Source organism: Bufo bufo, chromosome 5 (assembly GCF_905171765.1).
Source record: "Bufo bufo chromosome 5, aBufBuf1.1, whole genome shotgun sequence".
Lineage (NCBI taxonomy): Eukaryota > Metazoa > Chordata > Amphibia > Anura > Bufonidae > Bufo > Bufo bufo.
Genome location: NC_053393.1, coordinates 172,452,799 through 172,474,690, shown reverse-complemented (window position 1 = coordinate 172,474,690; position 21,892 = coordinate 172,452,799). Strand labels below are relative to the sequence as shown.

The window sequence follows — 21,892 nt, the reverse complement described above, 5'->3', positions numbered from 1 at the left end:
TACCCCCTTTGCCATTCACCCCCCCTTTCAGAATTATTCCTCTGAACCTGATCTATCATAATCCACCATACCTCACGCACCTCAGGAGCACTACAGATATCAGCTGGTGACTGGCTCATGCAGCCTTATATCTACTCCTCCATTTTGTTAAGATGCCGACCATTGTGTAAAACAAGCACTTTTTAACCTTTTGTTGTCACCTTTTGTTTTCACCCCTATCTCCTCATAGATTGTAAGCTCTTGCGTGCAGGGCCCTCATTCCTCTGTTTTAACTGCTGACCTGTTTGCTGCTATGTTATTTATAACTCGGTTTGTACTTGAAACCCCCTGATTGTAAAGCGCTGCGGGAGTATGTTGATGCTATAAAAATAAAGATTAGTCATTATTTGTTAATTCTATACTTTAAACATCTGCTTATACAGTATATTGCGACCTAAACTATACACCTACAGTATATACAGCTGTACATTTCTAGTAGCAAGAAAACTACTAAATAAAATTCTACTCTCCTGGAACCTACTGTTGTTGCTGAATCTAGAACACTATGCATGCAATTGAGGCAGCCATAGAGAATAAAGTTTATCTTCAGTGACATACATATGATATCATATGGAACAGAAAGGGTTGCCAACCCAAATTTTTATTTTTTTCTGGGACAACTTATCCCAAAATCACAGACAGACAATATTTTTTATGACAAATTAGAAACCCATAATGAATGATAAAGATTATAATTAATACAGGTCTCTATCTCAATATACTGGTAAGCTGGAAGCTATATAATGTTGATAATTACCAACAAAACAATCTATTCATGTACCACCTAGCCTCCAGAAAAATCACGGACACCTTCTATTTTTTTTTCACGAACACAGGAAAAAAGTTGCCCTTTTTTATGGACTGTCCAGAAATTCCAGGACGGTTGGCAACCCCTGGAAACAGATAGGACATGGCCATGTATCACTTATTACTACAGGACTGTTTCTACAACACCTAACTTTTGAGATCATAAACATAATTTAGATTGGGACGAGGAAAGGGGAAGCTTCCAACATGAAGGCCAGAAACAGTTATGATCTGTAATAGCATTACTTTTAGAACATTTGTTTTAAAGCAAAATTATGCATTACAGGGTCTCTACAACAACTGGCATTTATGTCACATGGAAGATCATGGACACATGCTATGCAAGTACTTCCACACATGTATATGAATAAAGCATACATGATTCCCCAGACCCTATACAAGGAAATAAATAATATAATACATTTGCATCCCATGAATAGACTCTATAACACATCGAGGGGGAATTTATCAAGCCCTCCACTCCAAAATACTGGATTCAAAAAGTTTGCAAAATATGGGCTTCTGTAAATGTTTGAGCTTACTTGTTGTAAAAATTTTGCAATGTTTTTTCAATTTTCTTACACCACTTATTCCTGCTTTAAAAAATGGGTGGGGAAAGTGTGTGTGGTTAGCTAAAGTTAATTAGTTTAACCCTAGATTTACCACTGGGACTGTGATTTATCACTGTGAAGAGCGCAAAAAAATGCAAACTCACTCCAGTAGGGGGGGTGGTATAAGAAACATAGGTTTAAAGATGCATCAACTTAACAAACATGCAACATTTGATAAAACTGACCTTCAAATATGTCCCCATGATAAATTCCCCCCGTTATTTTTTCTGCTGATAATCATTCACCAGGTCTTAATACAAGCAACTGAACTCGGCTTACTTCAGGTTTATTTATCCACTGTGAATGCATCTGCTGGTGTCATGTAGAAACTTTGCCTACATCTGCAGTTTTATACTATGTTTGCTTGTACTGCATGTCTAAAATACAGTGCTGAAGGGATAAATGATAGTTTATGATCCCTACATATTGTAGACCATAGAAAAACCAGTCTGACTGCCAAGAAATGTGGAGATCCAAATAAAGATGCTCATATGAGTGGGTCGAGATAATGCACCCACTGACCTATACTGGACACATGAATGTACTGTGTCTGTGAACAGAAACAATGACTTGAATGTCAATTCAATAACACGTTGCATAGTGGAAAAGCAGAGAGTATGGGTTATTCCATCCACAATCGGCGCTTCTTTTTCATACATTTTTTAAATCAATTTTAACAAGAATATAAAGGGAGACACTCTGTATGATTTTGGGTAAATGGATAGACTTCCAAAAAAATGAAACACATTCTTGACTTTTTTTTATTTATTGTCTAGTGACTGTGCATCTTCAGTAATAGTCACAAAGTAAAAAATATACCAAAATACATAAAAAGACCAGAACAGCAATATCCACACCAATTTCCTCTTCTTTCTTATCATGTTCTGTCTCATACCACAATCTCAAGGACGAAAAATGGATATCACATTTGTAACATGAGGCAATCATTAGGAAATTTCTGGGGGTAAAGCCCTACTTCTTTTGACACTGGAAATTTGGAGTGGATTAAGCCCCTGATGGCGTACAGAATGCTGACACACAGGGTCAGAATCGCTAGTGCAAGGAACTACATGCACAGGCAAGATAGACAGAACAAGGCAAGGGACTGACAGGCAGAACACAACTACTCCAAGGCAATACATACGGATAGAACCAGACTGGTACAAATAAGATCCAAAGAACAAACTATTGGCACGAATTCACACCCAAAAGTAACAGGAGCATAGAACAGTGACAATATGAACTACATACAAACAATGGTCCAAATACAAACCCACAAAGAAGCCGATGCCCTGAGCGCCCTGGTTACAATACACAAGTATTCTGCCATTGTAACCATGGGTCACACCAAGAAGAATTTTTATATACAATATTTCCTAAATGAATTAAAGGAAAGGATGAGATTAGTAAGGAAGTACTGGGATACAATATTTCCAGGGCAATTGAAACAGTCTCAACATACAATAACTTGGATTTAAACAAAAAACATGGGCATTTTGCTGGGTGAAACACCCATATTGGCGTTTTAGTAGCTCCTCTTTACAGTACAGTGTTGTACTACATGTACTGTACTCCCTCTGGCTGTGCCAGATGAACAGTTTCTTTCCTACTGTACAGAAACATGAAAAGACCCATTCATCTTTAATAGAAAGTGATTTACAGCTTTCAACCTATATTCCTGACTGTAGGACTTGGTGTATCTATCTAGCTCTCAGTTTATTTTCTAATTCTTCATTCTTCTTTATTTGGGAGTTTGGAACCAATTACAAGTTTTCCATAAAGTTATGGTCTCAAGTTACAAATATTTTCAGCTTACAATGGTCATCTCAGAACCAATTAATATTGTAACATAGGGGACCATTGTATTTCATATGTTTAATGTTCCTTTAATCCTCTCTTTGGCCTTACTATTACTAATACATGCCAAAGACATAGTGAGCATTTTAAAGGATCTCCATTTCGTTATCTGATGACTTAGGCCACAGCGGCCAAGATGTGTGATGTTAAATGTAAATAAATCATGCCCCTTGGCCCCAGTCTGGGATTTCTGTGTCTCTTACACCAGCAGAATTACAATGCCATCTTTATTATTTCTTACAAGTACACAGAGGTTTTCAGTCAACTTTACAGTGTTTATCCTGCCTTGTGAACTGAACAGGGTCAGTGCTCCTATAAATCCCTCTTTCCATTCTCTCAACCATTCATCTAATGTTCATGTAACTATCAAATCCTACCATTAGCCATGGCAAACTAGGAACAGGATAATGCTGTGTGTTTCACAATGATTTTATTTCTCCTTCCGATCTAAGGCTGACCTAAACCAGCCCCCGGATCAATAGCTAAAATCCAATGCATGCCTCAGAAAAGAACAATTTCCTAACAAGCAGCTTAGCGCAAAAGAGAGGGGAACAAGGCCTCTATGAGAAAAGTAACTGACAATAAAATGCAAAACAGGCAAACATCAGGGCACAGGAATACCCAGCTCAACTAAGAGAACTGGTAAAATCATCGAGAGTATTATAAAGTTTATAAAATGTATAAAGTTTTGTATGCTAAGGTTCATCGGTGCAGGACCCAGTTGAAGCCTTCCTAACCATGCAATGAAACCCCAGGAAGCTAAGAAAACACATGTACAGTATTGCTGATCCTGCTGTGCCCCAGTGAAGTAACATTGGAAGGGGTAAGTATCAAAAGTGTTCGGATTATGGCACACGTCATATTTGCACAATAATTTTTTAAATGGTGAGGAAAACGTTGGTGGGGCTTAAGGATGGGATATGCACCAGAAGAGTGATAAAAATAATTATTCAGATTTAGACAGCTCATAGCTGGTGTAGATTTGAAAGTCTGGTGCATGGACTGTCTGGAAATGCTATAATATATTAAGAGCCCTGTACCAGCTTAATAAATTTTGACATATTCTGCACCGATGGACTTTTATACTAAGAGTGGTATTTTTAGGATGTCTGACCCTAACCCTTCAGTGGTGATGTCCACTGATGCTTTGCAGCACTGAGTCTGAACCTCAACTGGATCATTAATAAGTTGTCTACCTAATATGAAAAGCTACATTTTCTGAGAAAACTGAACTTAATACTTTTCATGTATCGCCCTTGACTTCAACACACTTTCCTCCACTTTGCCTCCAGTGATCAGATGCCCTAAGAATAGGAGACTTCTTGCTGCTGCAGGAACCCTGTTACCGCCTCTTTGACTGCATTGTCATCAGGAAATTATTGCCCAGGTACAGAATTTTCTTCAGGTTCCGAAATAGAAAGGTAATTACTGGGAGACAGATCTGGACTGTAGGGTGGATGGTTAAGCTCCATGAACGCACATTCCCTGATAGCAGATTTGTAATTTGAGAGACTTGTGAGTTGGCAAATTGTTGCGAAGCAGCAACACACCCACCGACACCTTCCCACAAGCATTTCTCTTAGATTGCCTCACGTAATGCCTATATTGTTAAAGCATAGGTGTCTCATGTATTTGTTGTCTTGTATGCATGAGATTCTAGTAATAAAACACCTTCTGTAATCCCCAAAAAACCTGTTGCCATGATGTTTCCAGCTGAATGCTGCACATTAAAATTCTCTTGGCTAAATTGATGGCGACAAGTTTATTTGCTTAGGCGTCAACATTCGTGGCACCCACCGGGAAATTACATTTGACATCTCAAAGCATTATGAATGATACTGGAAACTGGTGCCAACTGTAATGCCTATTTCATGAGCTATTACACTGATTTTGACACAACAATCTTCAAAATCATGGCCTCCACTTTACAGCACATTTCTTCTGAAGATGCTTCGACAGGGGACTATCTGAATGGGTGTCATTTTCAGTTTGATTCCCTACCCCATTTTAACTGCTTGGCCAGAAACTTTACTTGGTAGTAGGAAGGTGCATCATCACCATATAACAGCAATCATCCTTTTATAGATTTATTTATTTAGGCTTTCTATTCTTCCTTTGTAAGGAATTTAATCAGAAACAAAGCTCTAAATCCCTCACTTTCTTGTAGGACCCGCACTGTACTACACTTGCCATCCTGTCCAGAGCTTTCATCAGACTGAACTGCTACTGTGTGTGTTGTATGTCCAAACATGACTCAACCTGCAAAACTATGCTCTCCAAGGCTCCATTCAGACGTCTGTAGAATGGGTCTGCATCTGTTCCACAATTATCCGGAACGGGTGCGGACCCGATTGATTCTCTATGGGGCCAGAAGAGATGCGGAAAGACACTATTTGGCTCTCCGCATTTCCGGAGCGCGGCCCCGATCTTCCGGTCCGCAGCTCCGCAAGAAAATAGAGCATGTTCTATTCTTGTCTGGCAATTGCGGATAAGAATAGGCATTTCTATGGGGGTGCCGCCGGGTGTATTGCGGATCTGCAATGCACTTACGGACGTGTGAATAGGACCCTTCTATGTTCTCTTTGTGTTTTTAGGAGTGTCCGCTCAGTACTTTGGTTTCCTCCAACAAACATACTAATAGGGTTAGTTGACTACCCTATTAACCTTGCCCTAAAGTCTGTGTCTGAGAAATTAGATTGAACTCTATTAGAGATAGTAACTTATATCAATGGTGACAATATCTTGGTACAACATGAGCGGCATATGGCCTCTGCTATACAGTATAAGCATAAATCAGACTAGACCAAGTGAAGATAATTGGCGTAGGCAAAGAGTGAGATGTCAATGCCATCTTGGGTCTTGGTGGCTATGGGCAGGTACTCCACTTATTTTCTGCACCAATTTTTTACAAAGGTTCAAAAGTGGTCTATACTGTCCCCTTTACCCACTAATTTTTTTTTTCTTCCTCTCTCCAGGTTTGGTACAGGGTCAGGTGGAATTCTGGGGCTATAAAGTTAATATTGTTATAGTTGTTAGGCTCTTGTATATTGTACTGTAAGATACTAATAAAATCTATTAAAAAATATTGTAATCACTAAAAAGAACTATAATTAAACACATTTATTCTGCTAAGTAACAGTAATGCACTGCTCTATCTGTTTGTGTGTTGCACAAAAAAAAAATTGCAGGAATAAATAAATAGCTACCTTAACGGTCAATGAATTAAACAGTTTTCTTGTGTTCCTGCAGACATAGTATAAATCCTGAAAATCCTTTTCCCTAAAGTGATTTAATAAAACAAGACGCTAACACAAAGTTAACAAGCTGCACCAATACCATCCTTGTGGTGGTTACTATGGGAAACTGCATCCCGATCGGCAAAAGACAAGATATTATCTGGAACAAAATATAATATATTTTCCCCCAGTGGATTTGTGGGAAATGTTTACACAGGCTCAGAGCTTAAAATTCCTATTGCTATTAATGGTCATATAAAACACGTAATGTGCTAAAGGTTAGTGGTATAGTTTCCTTTTAAGAACTCAATGGAAAATATTTAAAACTTACTTCCAAGTATATATAACCTCTCAAAAGACAGTTCAAATAAAATGCATAAAGGTAATATTATTACTTTCTTGTCCGAGTAGTCAGTTAGACTATCTTGCTTAGTCCGCAGAGGTTATCTCACAGATACAGTATATGCCACAAACAACTGTAATAATAGTAAAATTGGTAGACTATCAGATGATATTTTGTAAAGGGAATCTGTCATCAGAAAATTATCCATTGTTTAAATCAAGTTTTCATCTTAAACATCTGGTATTTTATATATTGTTTTGTGATGTTAATTTTTGACATCCAGATCACATAACTCTGGCGGATCCACCAGAAGCTTTAGTAAGACCCAGGTGTCTAAAAAACGCCAGTGTTTAATGAATGGTGCCCCTTTAATTTCCTTTTCTTGTTTTGTGCTGCATGTTAACCAGTGTTCTGACTTTTAGAAGATTCACCCCTTTTAATTCATGTTTACTGACCCCATAGAAAAGCTGTAATTCAGAAATCTTTGAAGCACCCCATATTGACAGCGGTAGACAGAATTTTTGGGGTAATTTATTATTCCCCCACACCAGTTTTCAGGTGTAAAAACTTCTTATGGCCCCATTATGCCTGCATATTTCAAGTGGCATTTCTACGATGCTCAAACCACTTTCCAAAAAGGGATGGTGACGATTTTGGTTTAAGTGCATGGACCTGCCAAAGGAAGCACATCACAATTAAGCACTTCTCTGGAGGCACAGGGGCTATCAACGTCTTTGATAATTGCCCCCTTTATCTTTTACTCCATGTTTATTCAGGAGATTTGAAGCTCTTTCAAATGCTCTTGAAATACGGTTTCTTAGGCTACTTTCACACTCGTGCGTCGGAGGCGGATCCGTCTGGTATCTGCACAGACGGATCCGGCTCCTATAATGCAAATGCATGCATCCGTTCAGAACGGATCCGTCTGCATAACTGTTTTTTTTCAGATCTGATTTTTCACTTTGTGAAAACTCAGATCCGACAGTATATTCTAACACAGAGGCGTTCCCATAGTGATGGGGAATGCTTCAAGTTAGGAATATACTAAAAGAACTGTGTACTTGACTGCCCCCTGCTGCCCTGGCAGCACCCGATCTCTTACAGGGGGCGTGATCAGCACAATTAACCCCTCAGGTTTCCGGCACCTGAGGGGGTTAATTGCGCATATCATAGACCCCTGTAAGAGATCAGGTGCTGCCAGGCAGCAGGGGGGCCCCCCCCCTCCTCCCCTCCCCAGTTTTAAATTAATTTGTGGCCAGTGCGGCACCCCCTCCCTCCAGTATTATATTCATTGATGGCCAGTGCGGCCCCCGCCTCCCCCTCCCCAGTATTATATTCATTGGTGGCCAGTGCGGCCCCCCCTCCCTCCCCAGTATTATATTCATTGGTGGCCATGCGGCCCCCCCTCCCTCCCAGTATTATATTCATTGGTGGCCAGTGTGGCCCCCCCCCCTCCCCAGTATTATATTCATTGGTGGCCAGTGCGGCCTCCCCTCCCCCCCCCCCTAATTAAAATCACCCCCCCCCATCATTGGTGCAGCGGAGAGTTCCGATCGGAGTTCCCAGTTTAATCGCTGGGGCTCCGATCGGTTACCATGGCAGCCAAGATGCTACTGCAGTCCTGGCTGCCATGGTTACCTAGCAATTTAGAAGCATTATACTTACCCTGCAATGTCTGTGACCGGACGGGCGCTCCTCCATCTGGTAAGTGAAAGGTCTGTGCTATAAGCAATGCGACACACAGACATTTCACTTACCAGTAGGAGGAAGCGACCGGCCGGCCACAGACAGCGCAGGTAAGTATTAATGCTTCTAAAATTGCTAAGTAAACCATGGCAGCCAGGACTGCAGTAGCGTCTTGGCTGCCATGGTAAACCAATCGGAGCCCCAGCGATTAAACTGGGACTCCGCGATCGGAACTCTCCGCTGCCACCATGATGGGGGGGGGTGATTTTAATTAGGGGAGGCCGCACTGGCCACCAATGAATATAATACTGGGGAGGGAGGGGGGGGCCGCACTGGCCATCAATGAATAAAAATACTGGGGAGGGAGGGGGGCCGCACTGGCCACCAATGAATATAATACTGGGGAGGGAGGGGGGCCGCACTGGCCACCAATGAATATAATACTGGGGAGGGAGGGGGGGCCGCACTGGCCACCAATGAATATAATACTGGGGAGGAAGGGAGGGGGACCCGCACTGGCCACCAATGAATATAATACTGGGGAGGAAGGGAGGGGGGCCGCACTGGCCAAAATGAATATAATACTGGGGAGGAAGGGGGGGGCCGCACTGGCCACAAATTAATTTAAAACTGGGGAGGGAGGGGGGTCTGGCCCCTGCTGCCTGGCAGCACCTGATCTGTTACAGAGGGCTATGATATGCACAATTAACCCCTCAGGTGCGGCACCTAAGGGTTAATTGTGCGGATCACAGCCCCCTGTAACAGATTAGGTGCTGCCAGGCAGCAGGGGGCCAGTTATTACCACAGTTCTCAGTATACTCTAACTTGAAGCGTCCCCATCACCATGGGAACGCCTCTGTGTTAGAATATACTGTCGGATCTGAGTTTCACGATCTAACTCAAATCCGATGGTATATTCTAACATAGAGGCGTTCCCATGGTGATGGGGACGCTTCAAGTTAAAATATACCATCGGATTGGAGAAAAAACTCCGATCCGATGGTATATTATAGGTACTCCTGACTTTACATTGAAAGTCAATGGGGGACGGATCCGTTTGCAATCGCACCATATTGTGTCAACGTCAAACGGATTCGTCCCATTGACTTGCATTGTAAGTCGGGACGGATCCGTTTGGCTCCCGCACGGCCAGGCGGACACCCGAACGCTGCCAAGCTGCGTTCGGGTGTCCGCCTGCTGAGCGGAACGGAGGCCAAACGGTGCCATACTGATGCATTCTGAGCGGATCCGCATCCACTCAGAATGCATTGGGGCTGTACGGATCCGTTCGGGGCCGCTTGTGAGAGCCTTCAAACGAACTCACAAGCGGAACCCCGAACGCAAGTGTGGAAGTAGCCTTAAATGGACTAGGTTCAAATTCTTCCGGAAAAAAAAATATTTAAAAAATAAAAAATGTGCAAACTTTTGCAAGCTAATCAGTTTTTTGTTTTTTTTCGCTATACACATACATTTTATTGAATAACTCTGTGGCTATACTGAATTTTTAATTACATGCAAATACAAAAGTAATCAGATCCAGGTGCTGGTTTGAAGACTGTGAAATATTTTTCGTGGGACAACTCCTTTAAGTAAGTGTGCTCTGCTTATGGCTGATAACTTGGATGAGAAGAAATAAGAGTGGTAAAAGTGGGATGTCGGTGGCACTGCAAGTAAGGATTCAAAGGCTTCTCCAATCAAGGCAATATGGCTTTATTGATGGTTCAGCTATGCTTTTCGGGTTAGACCCCTTCTTCAGGTAGGTACATCAATGATATTCATTAAAGATTTCACAGTTAAGTCTACTTTCACACTGCGTTTTGGCTTTACGATGCTAATCAGTTTTTTACTGTATCTGTTTAACATCAGTCTGCATCGGTTTTTGGAACGGATCCAGTTTCTCTAAAAAACTGATTCCATACCTGAACCAATAAATGCAGCATGGAAGAGATCTTATTCAGTCATGTATAACCAGCAGAACATAAGCTTCTATTTGCAGTAGACGTTTAAAGATTAAAAAAAAGGAAATACAGCTGGAATCACTGCCCTGATTCAACGTAATAGTATTGGGGAGTATTTTCTAACCGATATCCTTTTCATGCAATTGTATTTAATGGTATACAATTTCCAGACTTTTCTTTAAACTGTATATTAATGTTGTTTTTCTTATTTGTCGTTTGCATATCTCTTTTATAAGCATGAAGTAAACAGAGTAAATTTATGAGAGATACTTCAGCCAGAAAGAGTTTGATTTCCTGTCTAGATTCATGATTATACAGAAATGTGAGATTTATTAGACAGAGATTTAGCATTACAGAAGCAGGAAATGTAATTTTATGATATAGGCTTTAATCTTGATCCCATGAAACAACAATGAGACACAAGGCAAGCCTATTCTGAATTACAAAGTAAACTTGTAATAGTGGATGATATTACATGATTAAATAAGTGTGAGATAGAAGGGAAAAAAAATCTAATATATGAGATTTTCATATTGTTCATATTGTGGCCTTTGAAGGTGCACAAAAGATAGAATTAACACTGATATAATGGAAATTTAGTGTTATGGGAGGTGTGGGGATCAGCTCTGGTAGGCAGGTCCAAAATAGAAAAATACCGAGCTTGGCCTAACTTCTCAATAAGCTCATCCACTCGGGGCCTGGGATATGCGTCAAACTTGGAAACCTCATTAAAGGGGTTCTGCAGTTTGTTTAAACTGATGATCTAACCTCTGAATAGATCTTCAGCATCTGATTGGTGGGGGTCCGACACCTGGGACCCCTGCCGATCAGCTGTTTGAAAAGGCAGCGGTGCTCCAGGAGCACCGCGGCCTTCTCACTGTTTACCACAGGCCCAGTGACGTCATGACTAGTATCAACTGGCCATGGCGCGGCTAAGCTCTGTCAGCCTTCTCAAACAGCTGATCGGCGGGGGTCCGGCTGTCGGACCCCCGCCGATCAGATGCTGATGATCTATCCAGAGGATAGATCATCAGTTTAAACAAACTGCAGAACCCCTTTAAGTTTGCAGAAGTCGTTACAGAATCGTAACGTCCCATCCAGCATGGGTATTAAGACTGGCCGATTCACTTTTTGACTCCTCGATGACACCTAGCTGTAACATAAGCTGCACTTCTTTCTAAATGGCTTGTTGCCGTGACTAAGGTACCCGGTATGGTTTCAACCGAATTCTGGCCTGAGGCTCAGTGACAATGTCATGTCAGAAGTGCGCCCAGGGAGGTCCGAAAACACATCCGTATTTCTGCTGACAAACTCCCTGGCCTCCTGAGTCTGTGAGTTTGGCCGAGGTATGTCGCAGCGGCACCGCCTCCGGGTACCGAGTGGCATAGTCCAGGACTACCAAGATGTGTTGGTGCCCTCTAGCGGACTTTGGTACTGAGCCCATGAGATCCATAGCGATCCACTTGAATGGAACCTCAATCGGAAAGAGGGGCCAGGGGACTACGGAAATGTGGCTGGGGGCTGGTTATCTAGCAGGTTGGGCAAGACTTGCAATACTCTTCCACCTCTCTGAACACACAGTAAAACTGCTATAGATTCCGGTCCTGCGTTTTCTGCGGGCCCAGGTGTCCCCCAAGAACATGTTGGTGGGCTAACTCCAACACGAACTTGCGATACGCCTTGGGCACCACCAACTGTTTCAATATGCTCACTCCGTAGTTGATTTACCCGGTACAGAATCTCTTGTTGAACCACAAAACGGGGAAACATAGACTCAACCCCCGGTTGTTGCGGCTCACCCTCAATTACTACCAGATTTTCCCAGGATCGAGATAGAGTCGGGTCCTGGTGCTGTACCAAAATTGTCTTTGGAGACGTTGAGGTCTGCCAACTCCAGACCTGGTGGCAAATCCTCCACGTCTCCCACCATCACACCTAACGGAGTTGTCTCCCCCTCTTCCACCGAAGTGGCGGTCACCCCTACCGCTGGCCCTTCGGTCTCAGGATCCCAGGGTTCTGGTCTCCCCCCTGAGCTGGGCCACTCAGCTAGGGTTAACCGTGTCTCAGGGGTATTGGTGACTCTCGCCTCAGGCCACAGTGACAGAAACCGGTCTCTCCTAATAATTAGTTTCACAATGTAACTTTGTGGCGACGGCCACCTCATGAGTCCACCAGCCGGCCACTGTGGATAGAGACACCAGGGCGGTAGGATAGTTCTTTAGGTCTCCATGGATGCACACGCCGCTGACTTTTCGACCAGTATACTCGGCGGGCCCGCACCAGATTAGATCTTACCAGGGACACCAGGCTCCCTGAGTCATGCATCGCCATCGACAGGATATCTCCCACTTGTACCTGGCACGGAGCTGGGTCTGTAGGGAGTATATCCCGAGCAGGTTTTGCTGGCACTGGCCGCCTGGTCGAGGGTGGGAATTTCCGGGGTTTAACTGGCCCCCTCCCAAAAGAACCCCCCTGTAGATTTCTGGTGGCCTCATAGCGCTCTACCAGGTCGATCATCTCTAGGGCATTACCAGTATAACCAAAGAATAGGCAGCACTCCAACTGTGGTAAAAGGTGGTGACCCGTTTATTCCCAGGCAACGTTTCAGCCCATTCGATGGGGCCTTTGTCAAGGGCATTACCAGAGGAACACTGGCCGATCCAGTGCTGGAGAGGGTACGGCAAAGCCCTCCAGAACACATCAGCTAACAGGCGGTCCAGCATAGCAGTGGGACCCAGTACGGCAGGCTGCGGCCATTTTTGCAACCGGTGTAGCAGGTCATAATACTGCGGTTTGGATGGTTCAGCCAGGTTAAATTCCCACTGGTGCACCCGCTGGGCCCGAACCGATACATTCACCCTCAGTCTTGCCAGAATCTCATCCTTTACGGTCGGGTAGTCGGCCGCTTGATCATCTGGTAGGTCAAAAAACACCTGGGTCCAGACCCCAGGAACGGAGCGACAACCTCAGCCCATTGGTCTCGGGGTAGCTTCTCCCTCACGGCCACCTTTTCGATTAACGGCAGATAGGTCTCAACGTCGTCCGAGGGGGTTATCTTAGGGATCGACGCGTAGACAGCTTTCGAACATCGTGGACCTTCTGGGACACTCCTGCCGCTTGTAACGCATCACATGCTGTAATAGCAGCTGGTTGGTTTCCTGCTGCTGCTTGCTAGTCTCCCGCTGCTGCAAGTTAGCCTCCAAGAAGGCTTTCACGACCGCCTCCATTTTGTCAGGGGACACGGGTCATAACCTTGCGGTTTGATACAAGACATACACCTGTGCTTGGAAAAGCAAAAACTTTTCTGCCTTCAAGCCAGCCTCACTGCGTGTGCCCGCTCCAAGCCACCAATTGTGGGGATTCGCCCTGGTAGGCAGATTAGTGGACACAGTATAGAAGCACAAGAAAGTGTTTAAGTTAAACAGTTCAGTGTTTATTCACACTTGGCAGGTTAACAAAATTTAAACAAAGTCACCTTAGTTAAAATTCTGGTGTTCCATTCACACCTTGCTGCAGGTACTGCATAAGAAGTTCAAGTCCTGGTGTTCACTTCCCACCATGCTGCGGGTACCGCTTAAAGAGTCCCAGTCCTGGATGTCGTTCCCTGTCCTCCCAGACAGGTCGCAGGCATGCATCCAGCCGCTTCGCCTGTGACTGACAGCGCTTACACAGAGTTCGGCTTGCTTTGCCAAACAGCCGTCTGTCAGTCACAGGCAAAGGGGCAAGGAAGAGGGCGCGGTTTCCTTGATTTGAAGCAAGGAGGCAGCTTACTTTAAGCATGACTCGAAAATAGCGCGCCTCAGGGGATAAAAGAATGGTTCTTCCTGCTTTTTACCGCATGTGACTGCAGGAAGAAAATCATCATTAGAAACACAATGCTGGTGGTTTGGGGTGGTTTTTCCACTGACAGGTTCCCTTTAAGTTAAAAATAAGTTTTTAATATGTTTTTAATAATTACATGTCACTATTTATATTTTAAAATAATGTACATAATCCTGCAATTTTTTTTAACTGGCCACTAGGTCTAAAATATGTTAAGACTTTCGTCTTACGTCTTTTAAGAGTAGGTACGTGGGCCATAGACACAACGGACAGGAGGGGATCCCATTGACCTGTGCAGAGGTCAGGAGGGAGCAGATGAGCTTTGACTTCATGTATTGTAAATGGTCGATCCTGTCTTATCTATACAGAGGTGTTACTTGTCATTGTAATCCTGCCTGTGGCGATAATGATAATAGATACTGAAAAATTTACTTGAACAGGAAATCATGACCTATTAGTAGACCTAGTGGTCAGTTTGAAAATTGCAGGATTATACGTAAACAGTACATTTTTATCAAATATACATAGTGACATGGAAACATTTTTAAAAACTCACCAAAAATATGAAAACATGATTTAAACAATAGGTAATTTTCTGATAACACTTTCCTTTTGAGCAATAAATGTAGGAATTTGTTCAACAGTTTTTGTGTGGGCATGAAGCAATTCTGTAGCATGCTTATAAAACATGAGCACATTAGACAATGAGCTCAACACAATGAATATACACAGTACATACATTATTCCATGGCCTTTGCATTAACCATGATACTTGGCATATTGTCATGTGTTCACAACTGTTCAACAATTTCAATAAAGAATTTTAACCAGGGACCGTGAGTACTTCAAGCTTCAGATTGCAGATTGTTTTTATTTTATCTGTACAGCATTATGAGTGCAAGTACAGTCATCTTGCCTAAGCTTGTAGAAATAAAATTGATTCAAAAATGTGCAGACACGCTATGTGTCTCTACATACGGAAGATCAAAAAAGGCGTAGAGACACATAGCGTGTCTGCACATTTCAAAAGGGTGCATAATAAAGATCCTCAAGGGCTGAAATTTGTGGGTTTGGAAAAATACTGACAAAATGGAGGGAAGAAGATCCGGTTGTGAAAATCACAAAAAAGAGGTAGAATGGATTTACTGTCTTGGAACATTGCAACCAAAAGGATTTAATATAGAGTTTGACATAAAAAACCTCTTTAACAGGTTAAAAATGAAAATTAGCGTAAGGAGCTTGGAGATACCTTCCTATATGAATGTGAACAGGGTGGAATATAAGCTGCAAATTAGAACCGGTGATATAGATACTATCTACATGGATTTAAGGGGCATATGGATGCGTTTTCTGTGTAATGTGAATATTGTCAAAACAAATGATATTTTTGGTAGATAGTTTTTTTTGAAGTATGGAATATATGTTAGAGAGGAATATTTTTTAAGGAAATATTTTATATATAATATTTTAGGATGTATTGTAATTTTTAAATATATCAGTAAGGCTGTTCCGTCGGGTGAACAGCCTGTCGGATCTGTCCTGCCGCTAGTGCACGTGTGCCCCCGGACTAGTCAATGGGGACGGAGCGGCAGTCCAGGGGCACACCTTCACTAGCGGCAGGACGAATCCGACAGGCTGAAAACAGCTCACGCCCATATGAATCTAAAAGGGCGGCTGGGATTTAAACTTAGTGTTGCCCCTGGTGAAGCAAGCAAAACCCGGGTCGGGCAGGTGAAAAACCGATGAAATTCTTCAGATGATTTTTATGTTTGCTGATTAATTTTAATTTTGTGAGTATAAAAATAAATGCGTGACCAAAAAAATACTTGCAGTACTTCACTATGTCGAGCTCTTTCCAAATAACATCTAGGAAATAAAATGAATGACTGAGATTGGAGTTGGAGTGCAAGCCCAGTCATTAAATACAAGTGACAGATACTCTTTGCTTCTGAGGCTGACTGAACAGTTTTCGTTGGAAGATATACAAGTTGCACAGTCCTTCTTTATAGGAATATTGTCTAAGTTGCTGCGGACAGCATTCAGAGACAGACTTTACAGAAGCACATGGATCATAGAACGCTGTAGCCTGGAGATGACTCATGGACTCAAGACTTGTGCAGAGAGGAGATAAAGTTGTGAAGAGTGGTTGCTGTACTATTTATTTTATTTTATGCACTTATATAGAACTACTATATTCCATAGCAGTTTACAGATATTAGCATCAACCTGTCCCCAATGGGGCTCACAATCTAAGTTTCCAATTAGTATGTCTTTGGAGTGTGGGAGGAACCGGAGAACCCGGAGGAAACCCAAACAAGCACAGTGAGAACATACAAACTCCATGCAGATGTTGTCCTTGGTCGGATTCGAACCTAGAACCCCAGCGCTGCAAGGCACCAATGCTAACCATTGAGTAATATATTATTTATTTTTCATTGTAATCCTACCTCTGATAATGACATGAGTTCTGAAATGTGGTCTCTACAGAACAGGATGTTTTCACCTACTGTGGGTCTCAGTAGTCAGAGAGAAAAGTGCAGGATTTCAGATTTTGTAAAAATGTTTTTAATATATGAAATGGAACATAAAAACACTAAAAACTCAACATGAATCTCGAATTTAACACAGTCATTTTCTGATTACATACTCCCTTTAAAGGGTTGGTCTTTAGGCATTCCATCACCGTAACCAATATCCCCTCGGGGTCCCAGCACTAATCAAACTTTTTACCTTTTATGTGAAATATTAGACTACAAAAAATCAAAGCAACCAAAGGGACGCATATCTATTATATCTACATGTGTAAGCTGTAAAAGCCTGAGCGTAATGTTCTTCGATGAAATTTATGACAAAGTCAGAAAAAGCGTGCCCTTGTACGGAATTATCACACATTTCCATCTCTCTATGTGTCTCTTGATATATATATATATATATATATATATATATACACCTTTAGTTTTACAAATGTTTTGCTTCCTGGTATGTATCTTCATGCTATCTGGTATACGCCTGTCTTCATTCTGTTATCAGAATCATCTGTAAAGTATGATTTCAAGTCTAACGCTGGTTTTATACCCAGTTTGGTTGCATTGCAGCCCATTTTCCTGTTCTCCTAGAAATGTACACAGCCCACTAAGTGGTTCAGTGATTCTTATTGAGGTCACTTCTGCAATTCTTTAAATGGAACAAATCAAAATGATGCAGCTCTCTTTACTGCAATCCTCTAAGTGATGTGCAGAGCAGTGTTTTATAGGCCTTAGACTTATAATGGAAGTCATAATACTGAGCCAGAGCTGTCGGCGGCAGATGACCCCCGGTGGGTGACATAAAATAGGGTGCGTCTGGGTTCCAGTGAGAGTTCAGGCTGAATGCAGATGTGAAGATGATAGCATTTATGTAGCATGAAACTGAATTATAAGCAGGCATTGTGTGGCCACAAAGCCGTATGATGCAGACTGTAATAAATTTGTCACAAAAGTTTCAAAAACCGCTTACCTAAACTACTTGTAGTCAATAAAGTAATTCAGTGCCTTCAGGGAAACTCATACACAACTTAAGAATCGCATAAGAATCTGCTTCACGAAGATGCAGAAAAACTAAAACAAAAATCTACATTCTTAGAGTTTGTCAAATCAAGCTTACATACTAATAAGCTTGTGGCACCATCACGTAAGGTATGACTTTAACCCACTTTTCTGCTAAACAGAAACTCCAGCTGCTTCTAAGGTGTAAGCAGCTGCCCAATAAAGTGCTTATACGGCAAGAATTTTCATTAAAAATGACCACCTCCTGTTTAATTGTGACACTGTGCACAAGGGTTACAATTAACCTGGGCACAATCTTTATATAGGTAAATATTGGAAGGTGACTGTAAAACATTTCAGATTAAAAATCTACTGTACCCCTGAATTTTGCTGATAACAGCAAGCAATTACAGTGCTGGAGCGAATAAGCCACCCACACACGGAGCTGCCGCTTTGCTCTCCATCCTTCAAAGAATCAGTCACTTGCATCTGGATCAAATGATTTAAAACAATACTCAGATTCTCATCAAGCGCCTTCCGTTCTATTCTTATTAATTTAATTAGCCCTAATACAGACACGGATTTACACAGTGTACACCGTGCGAAAGTAATCCCTAGAAACATATTCAAGAAATTAATCAATTACTGTTTTTTTCCTCTTTTTTTGTTTCTCATACCTGATAGGAGCACCTCTGCTCTGAGCTGGCTTTAGCAGAACTGTCATTGTGCTGTCAGTCTGATTCAAGGGTGTTTCCAGGTCATATGATGGCATAGAGGGTGCTGGGGAACACAAATCAAGAGAAATGCATTTTACATATTTACAAAGTATTTAACACTGTACCACATAAAAGGTTAGTATATAAAATGAGAATGCTCGGACTGGGAGAAAACGTCTGTATGTGGGTAAGTAACTGGCTCAATGATAGAAAACAGAGGGTGGTTATTAACGGTACACACTCAGATTGGGTCACTGTCACTAGTGGGCTACCTCAGGGGTGATTATTGGGCGCTATTCTCTTCAAAATATTTATTAATGATCTTGTAGAAGGCTTGCCTACTAAAATATCAATTTTTGCAGATGACACTAAACTGTGTAAAGTAATTAACACTGAAGAGGACAGTATACTACTACAGAGGGGATCTGGATAGATTGGAGGCTTGGGCAGATAAGTGGCAGATGAGGTTTAACACTGACAAATGTAAAGTTATGCACATGGGAAGGAATAATGCAAGTCACCCGTACATACTAAATGGTAAAACACTCTGTAACACTGACATGGAAAAGGATCTAGGAATTTTAATAAACAGCAAACTAAGCAGTAAAAAACAGTGTCAGGCAGCTGCTGCCAAGGCCAATAAGATAATGGGTGTTGCATCAGAAGGGCATAGATGCCCGTGATAAGAACACAGTCCTACCACTTTACAAATCGCTAGTCAGACCACACATGGAGTACTGTGTACAGTTCTGGGCTCCTGTGAACAAGGCAGACATAGCAGAGCTGGAGAGGGTCCAGAGGAGGGCAACTAAAGTAATAACTGGAATGGGGCAACTACAGTACCCTGAAAATTATCAAAATTAGGGTTATGACTTTAGAAAAAAGACAACTGAGGGGAGATCTAATTACTATGTATAAATATATCAGGGGTCAGTACAGAGATCTATCCCATCATCTATTCATCCCCAGAACTGTGACGAGGGGACTCCTCTGCGTCTGGAGGAAAGAAGGTTTGTACACAAACATAGAAAAGGATTCTTTACGGTAAGAGCGAGTGAGACTATGGAAGTGTCTGCCTGAGGAGGGGGTGATGGTGAGTACAATAAAGGAATTCAAGAGGGGCCTGGATGTATTTCTGGAGCGTAATAATATTACAGGCTATAGCTACTAGAGAGGGGTCGTTGATCCAGGGAGTTATTCTGATTGCCTGATTGGAGTTGGGAAGGAATTTTTTATTCCTCAAAAGTGGGGAAAATTGGCTTCCACCTCACAGTTTTTTTCCCCCCTTCCTCAACTTGCAGGATGACAGGCCGAACTAGATGGACAGATGTCTTTTTTCGGCCTTATATACTATGTTACTATGTTACATATACCCTGCAATTCAAAGGACATACAGTATACTGTATATATACATAGATACACTGCCACTATTAAAGAGGGCCTGTCACCTCTTCTGACATGGCTGTTTTAGTAACTACTTGCATTCCCTTTGTAATAACAATTCTTGATCATCTATTTTAATGACTCTATGTTATGCTAATCCATTATTATTCCTCCTAGAATTTATAAATGAATTGCTGGCAGTTTGCAATGAGGTCCTTCTGGGTGTTACCTGTGGGGAGTGTGTCCCTGCACAGTCTGCCACTATGCAATCAGTGCTGCCAGTGGTAGGCTGCTCAGGGACACACTCATAACTTTATTGCAAACAGTTAGTAATTCATTCATAACTTCTAGAAGGAACAATAACAAAATGGCACAACGTAGAGTCATACAAATCCAGGCTCTTAATCTTACTACATTGGAGAATCAAGCAGTTGCTAAAATACATGTCAGGAGAGGGTTTTGGGAAGTCAATTCTTGCACACCACCACTAGAGTACGGTACTCGGTACTACTGGCTATGGGTATGTCAGCTGTGCAGAATGGATCCCTACACTACATTGTGGATTGTAACCTGCTTGTAATCTCATGCCAATCTGCACCATCCCACTTCAACTCTTCCATCTACCCATGCCTGCCCACTGATTGACAATTTTTCCAATTGAATCAGCGGCTTTAATCCAGGAGCTCCTGAATATTCAGGACTCATCAGCACGTGCTCTAGTTGTACAATACAAAATTTGGGCAAAATGGCTGGGTCAATTAAAGAAAGTGACCCAACACTTTGCTAAGGAGACCTGTCACTAGTTTATCTTGCCCTTAGGACACAAGAAACTGGTGACAGATTCCCTTTAAGATGACTATAATTAGAATCGTTTCATACATAAAAGTGGCAAGGAACTATAGGAAAACCCCTTTAAAAGTGCAGATGACAGGACTCATAGGGAAGATATTATGACAATACTGACGTAGGCTATGTCCACATCTGTGGTTATAATTCCAGTGTTCTGTTCCAGTGCCTGATGGATTCCATTCACTACAATGGGGTCCGCCCTGGTTTCCATCATAAATACTGGCTTTCTGCCAGAAAACATCCCATGATAATGAATGGGATCCATCAGGTTCCGGCACATGCCAGATACGGCAATTCTGGTATTCTGATTCTACGCCAGAAGCGATACCAGAATTATAACCGCAGATGTGGACGTAGCCTTAATAGCATTGTAGAGAATGTCTTTCAGAAAATAATGTGACCTAAAACCATTCACATTGTGAGCAGATGGGAATTGTGGACACTACAGTTAATGAAACAAGTATAATTGTGGCCTATTTGTCAATTATGTAAATACGCTCTTAAGAGATCAACATGGAAACTGTTGACTCAATGACCCCGGGATGGTATCGGCACAGACCTGCTTTATTAGATAATGTGTTATGAGACATTAGCCTATTTTCACATAAAGAAATGCATTCAGTATAGGTAAGCATACATGCACATCCCAAGGCTATAATAACTGTCTGTATATTAGTAAGGCATGAAATAAAAGTTTAATATAAATATAACAAGCTTACTAGAGCAGCAGCGGGGAAGCTCAGGTGTCATTCCTGACTTTGTATTTACTTCTAAAGTATTATCTTCGAAGTATAATTGATGAATGGGGTCACCTTAAAAAATAACTTTTAATAGTCAATGGTTAAAATAGTAGGCCCAATAGTTTGATTAGAGACTACATACATTAGTAGTCATACACCACCAATGAAAAATGGTAGAGAAGAGAGGCAAGTGTGAGGTATAAACACTTGCTGAGAGGGTGAGTTTACGAAACATAGGGATACAGATAAAGAGGGAGACAGATACTGGGTCTCTTCCCTGATATACCCCTAGGTTCTAACTCAAGATGAAGCCCTCTCTGT

General features: G+C 42.0%; 1 protein-coding gene across 1 annotated transcript in view; it reads right to left on the bottom strand.

Annotated features, from left to right (window-relative positions):
* Positions 1-21,892, bottom strand: part of PTPRM (protein tyrosine phosphatase receptor type M) — an 855,321-nt gene that overhangs the window by 397,540 nt on the left and 435,889 nt on the right. The window contains 1 exon segment of the mRNA XM_040434446.1: positions 18,561-18,663. Coding sequence (XP_040290380.1) covers positions 18,561-18,663 — 103 coding nt within the window.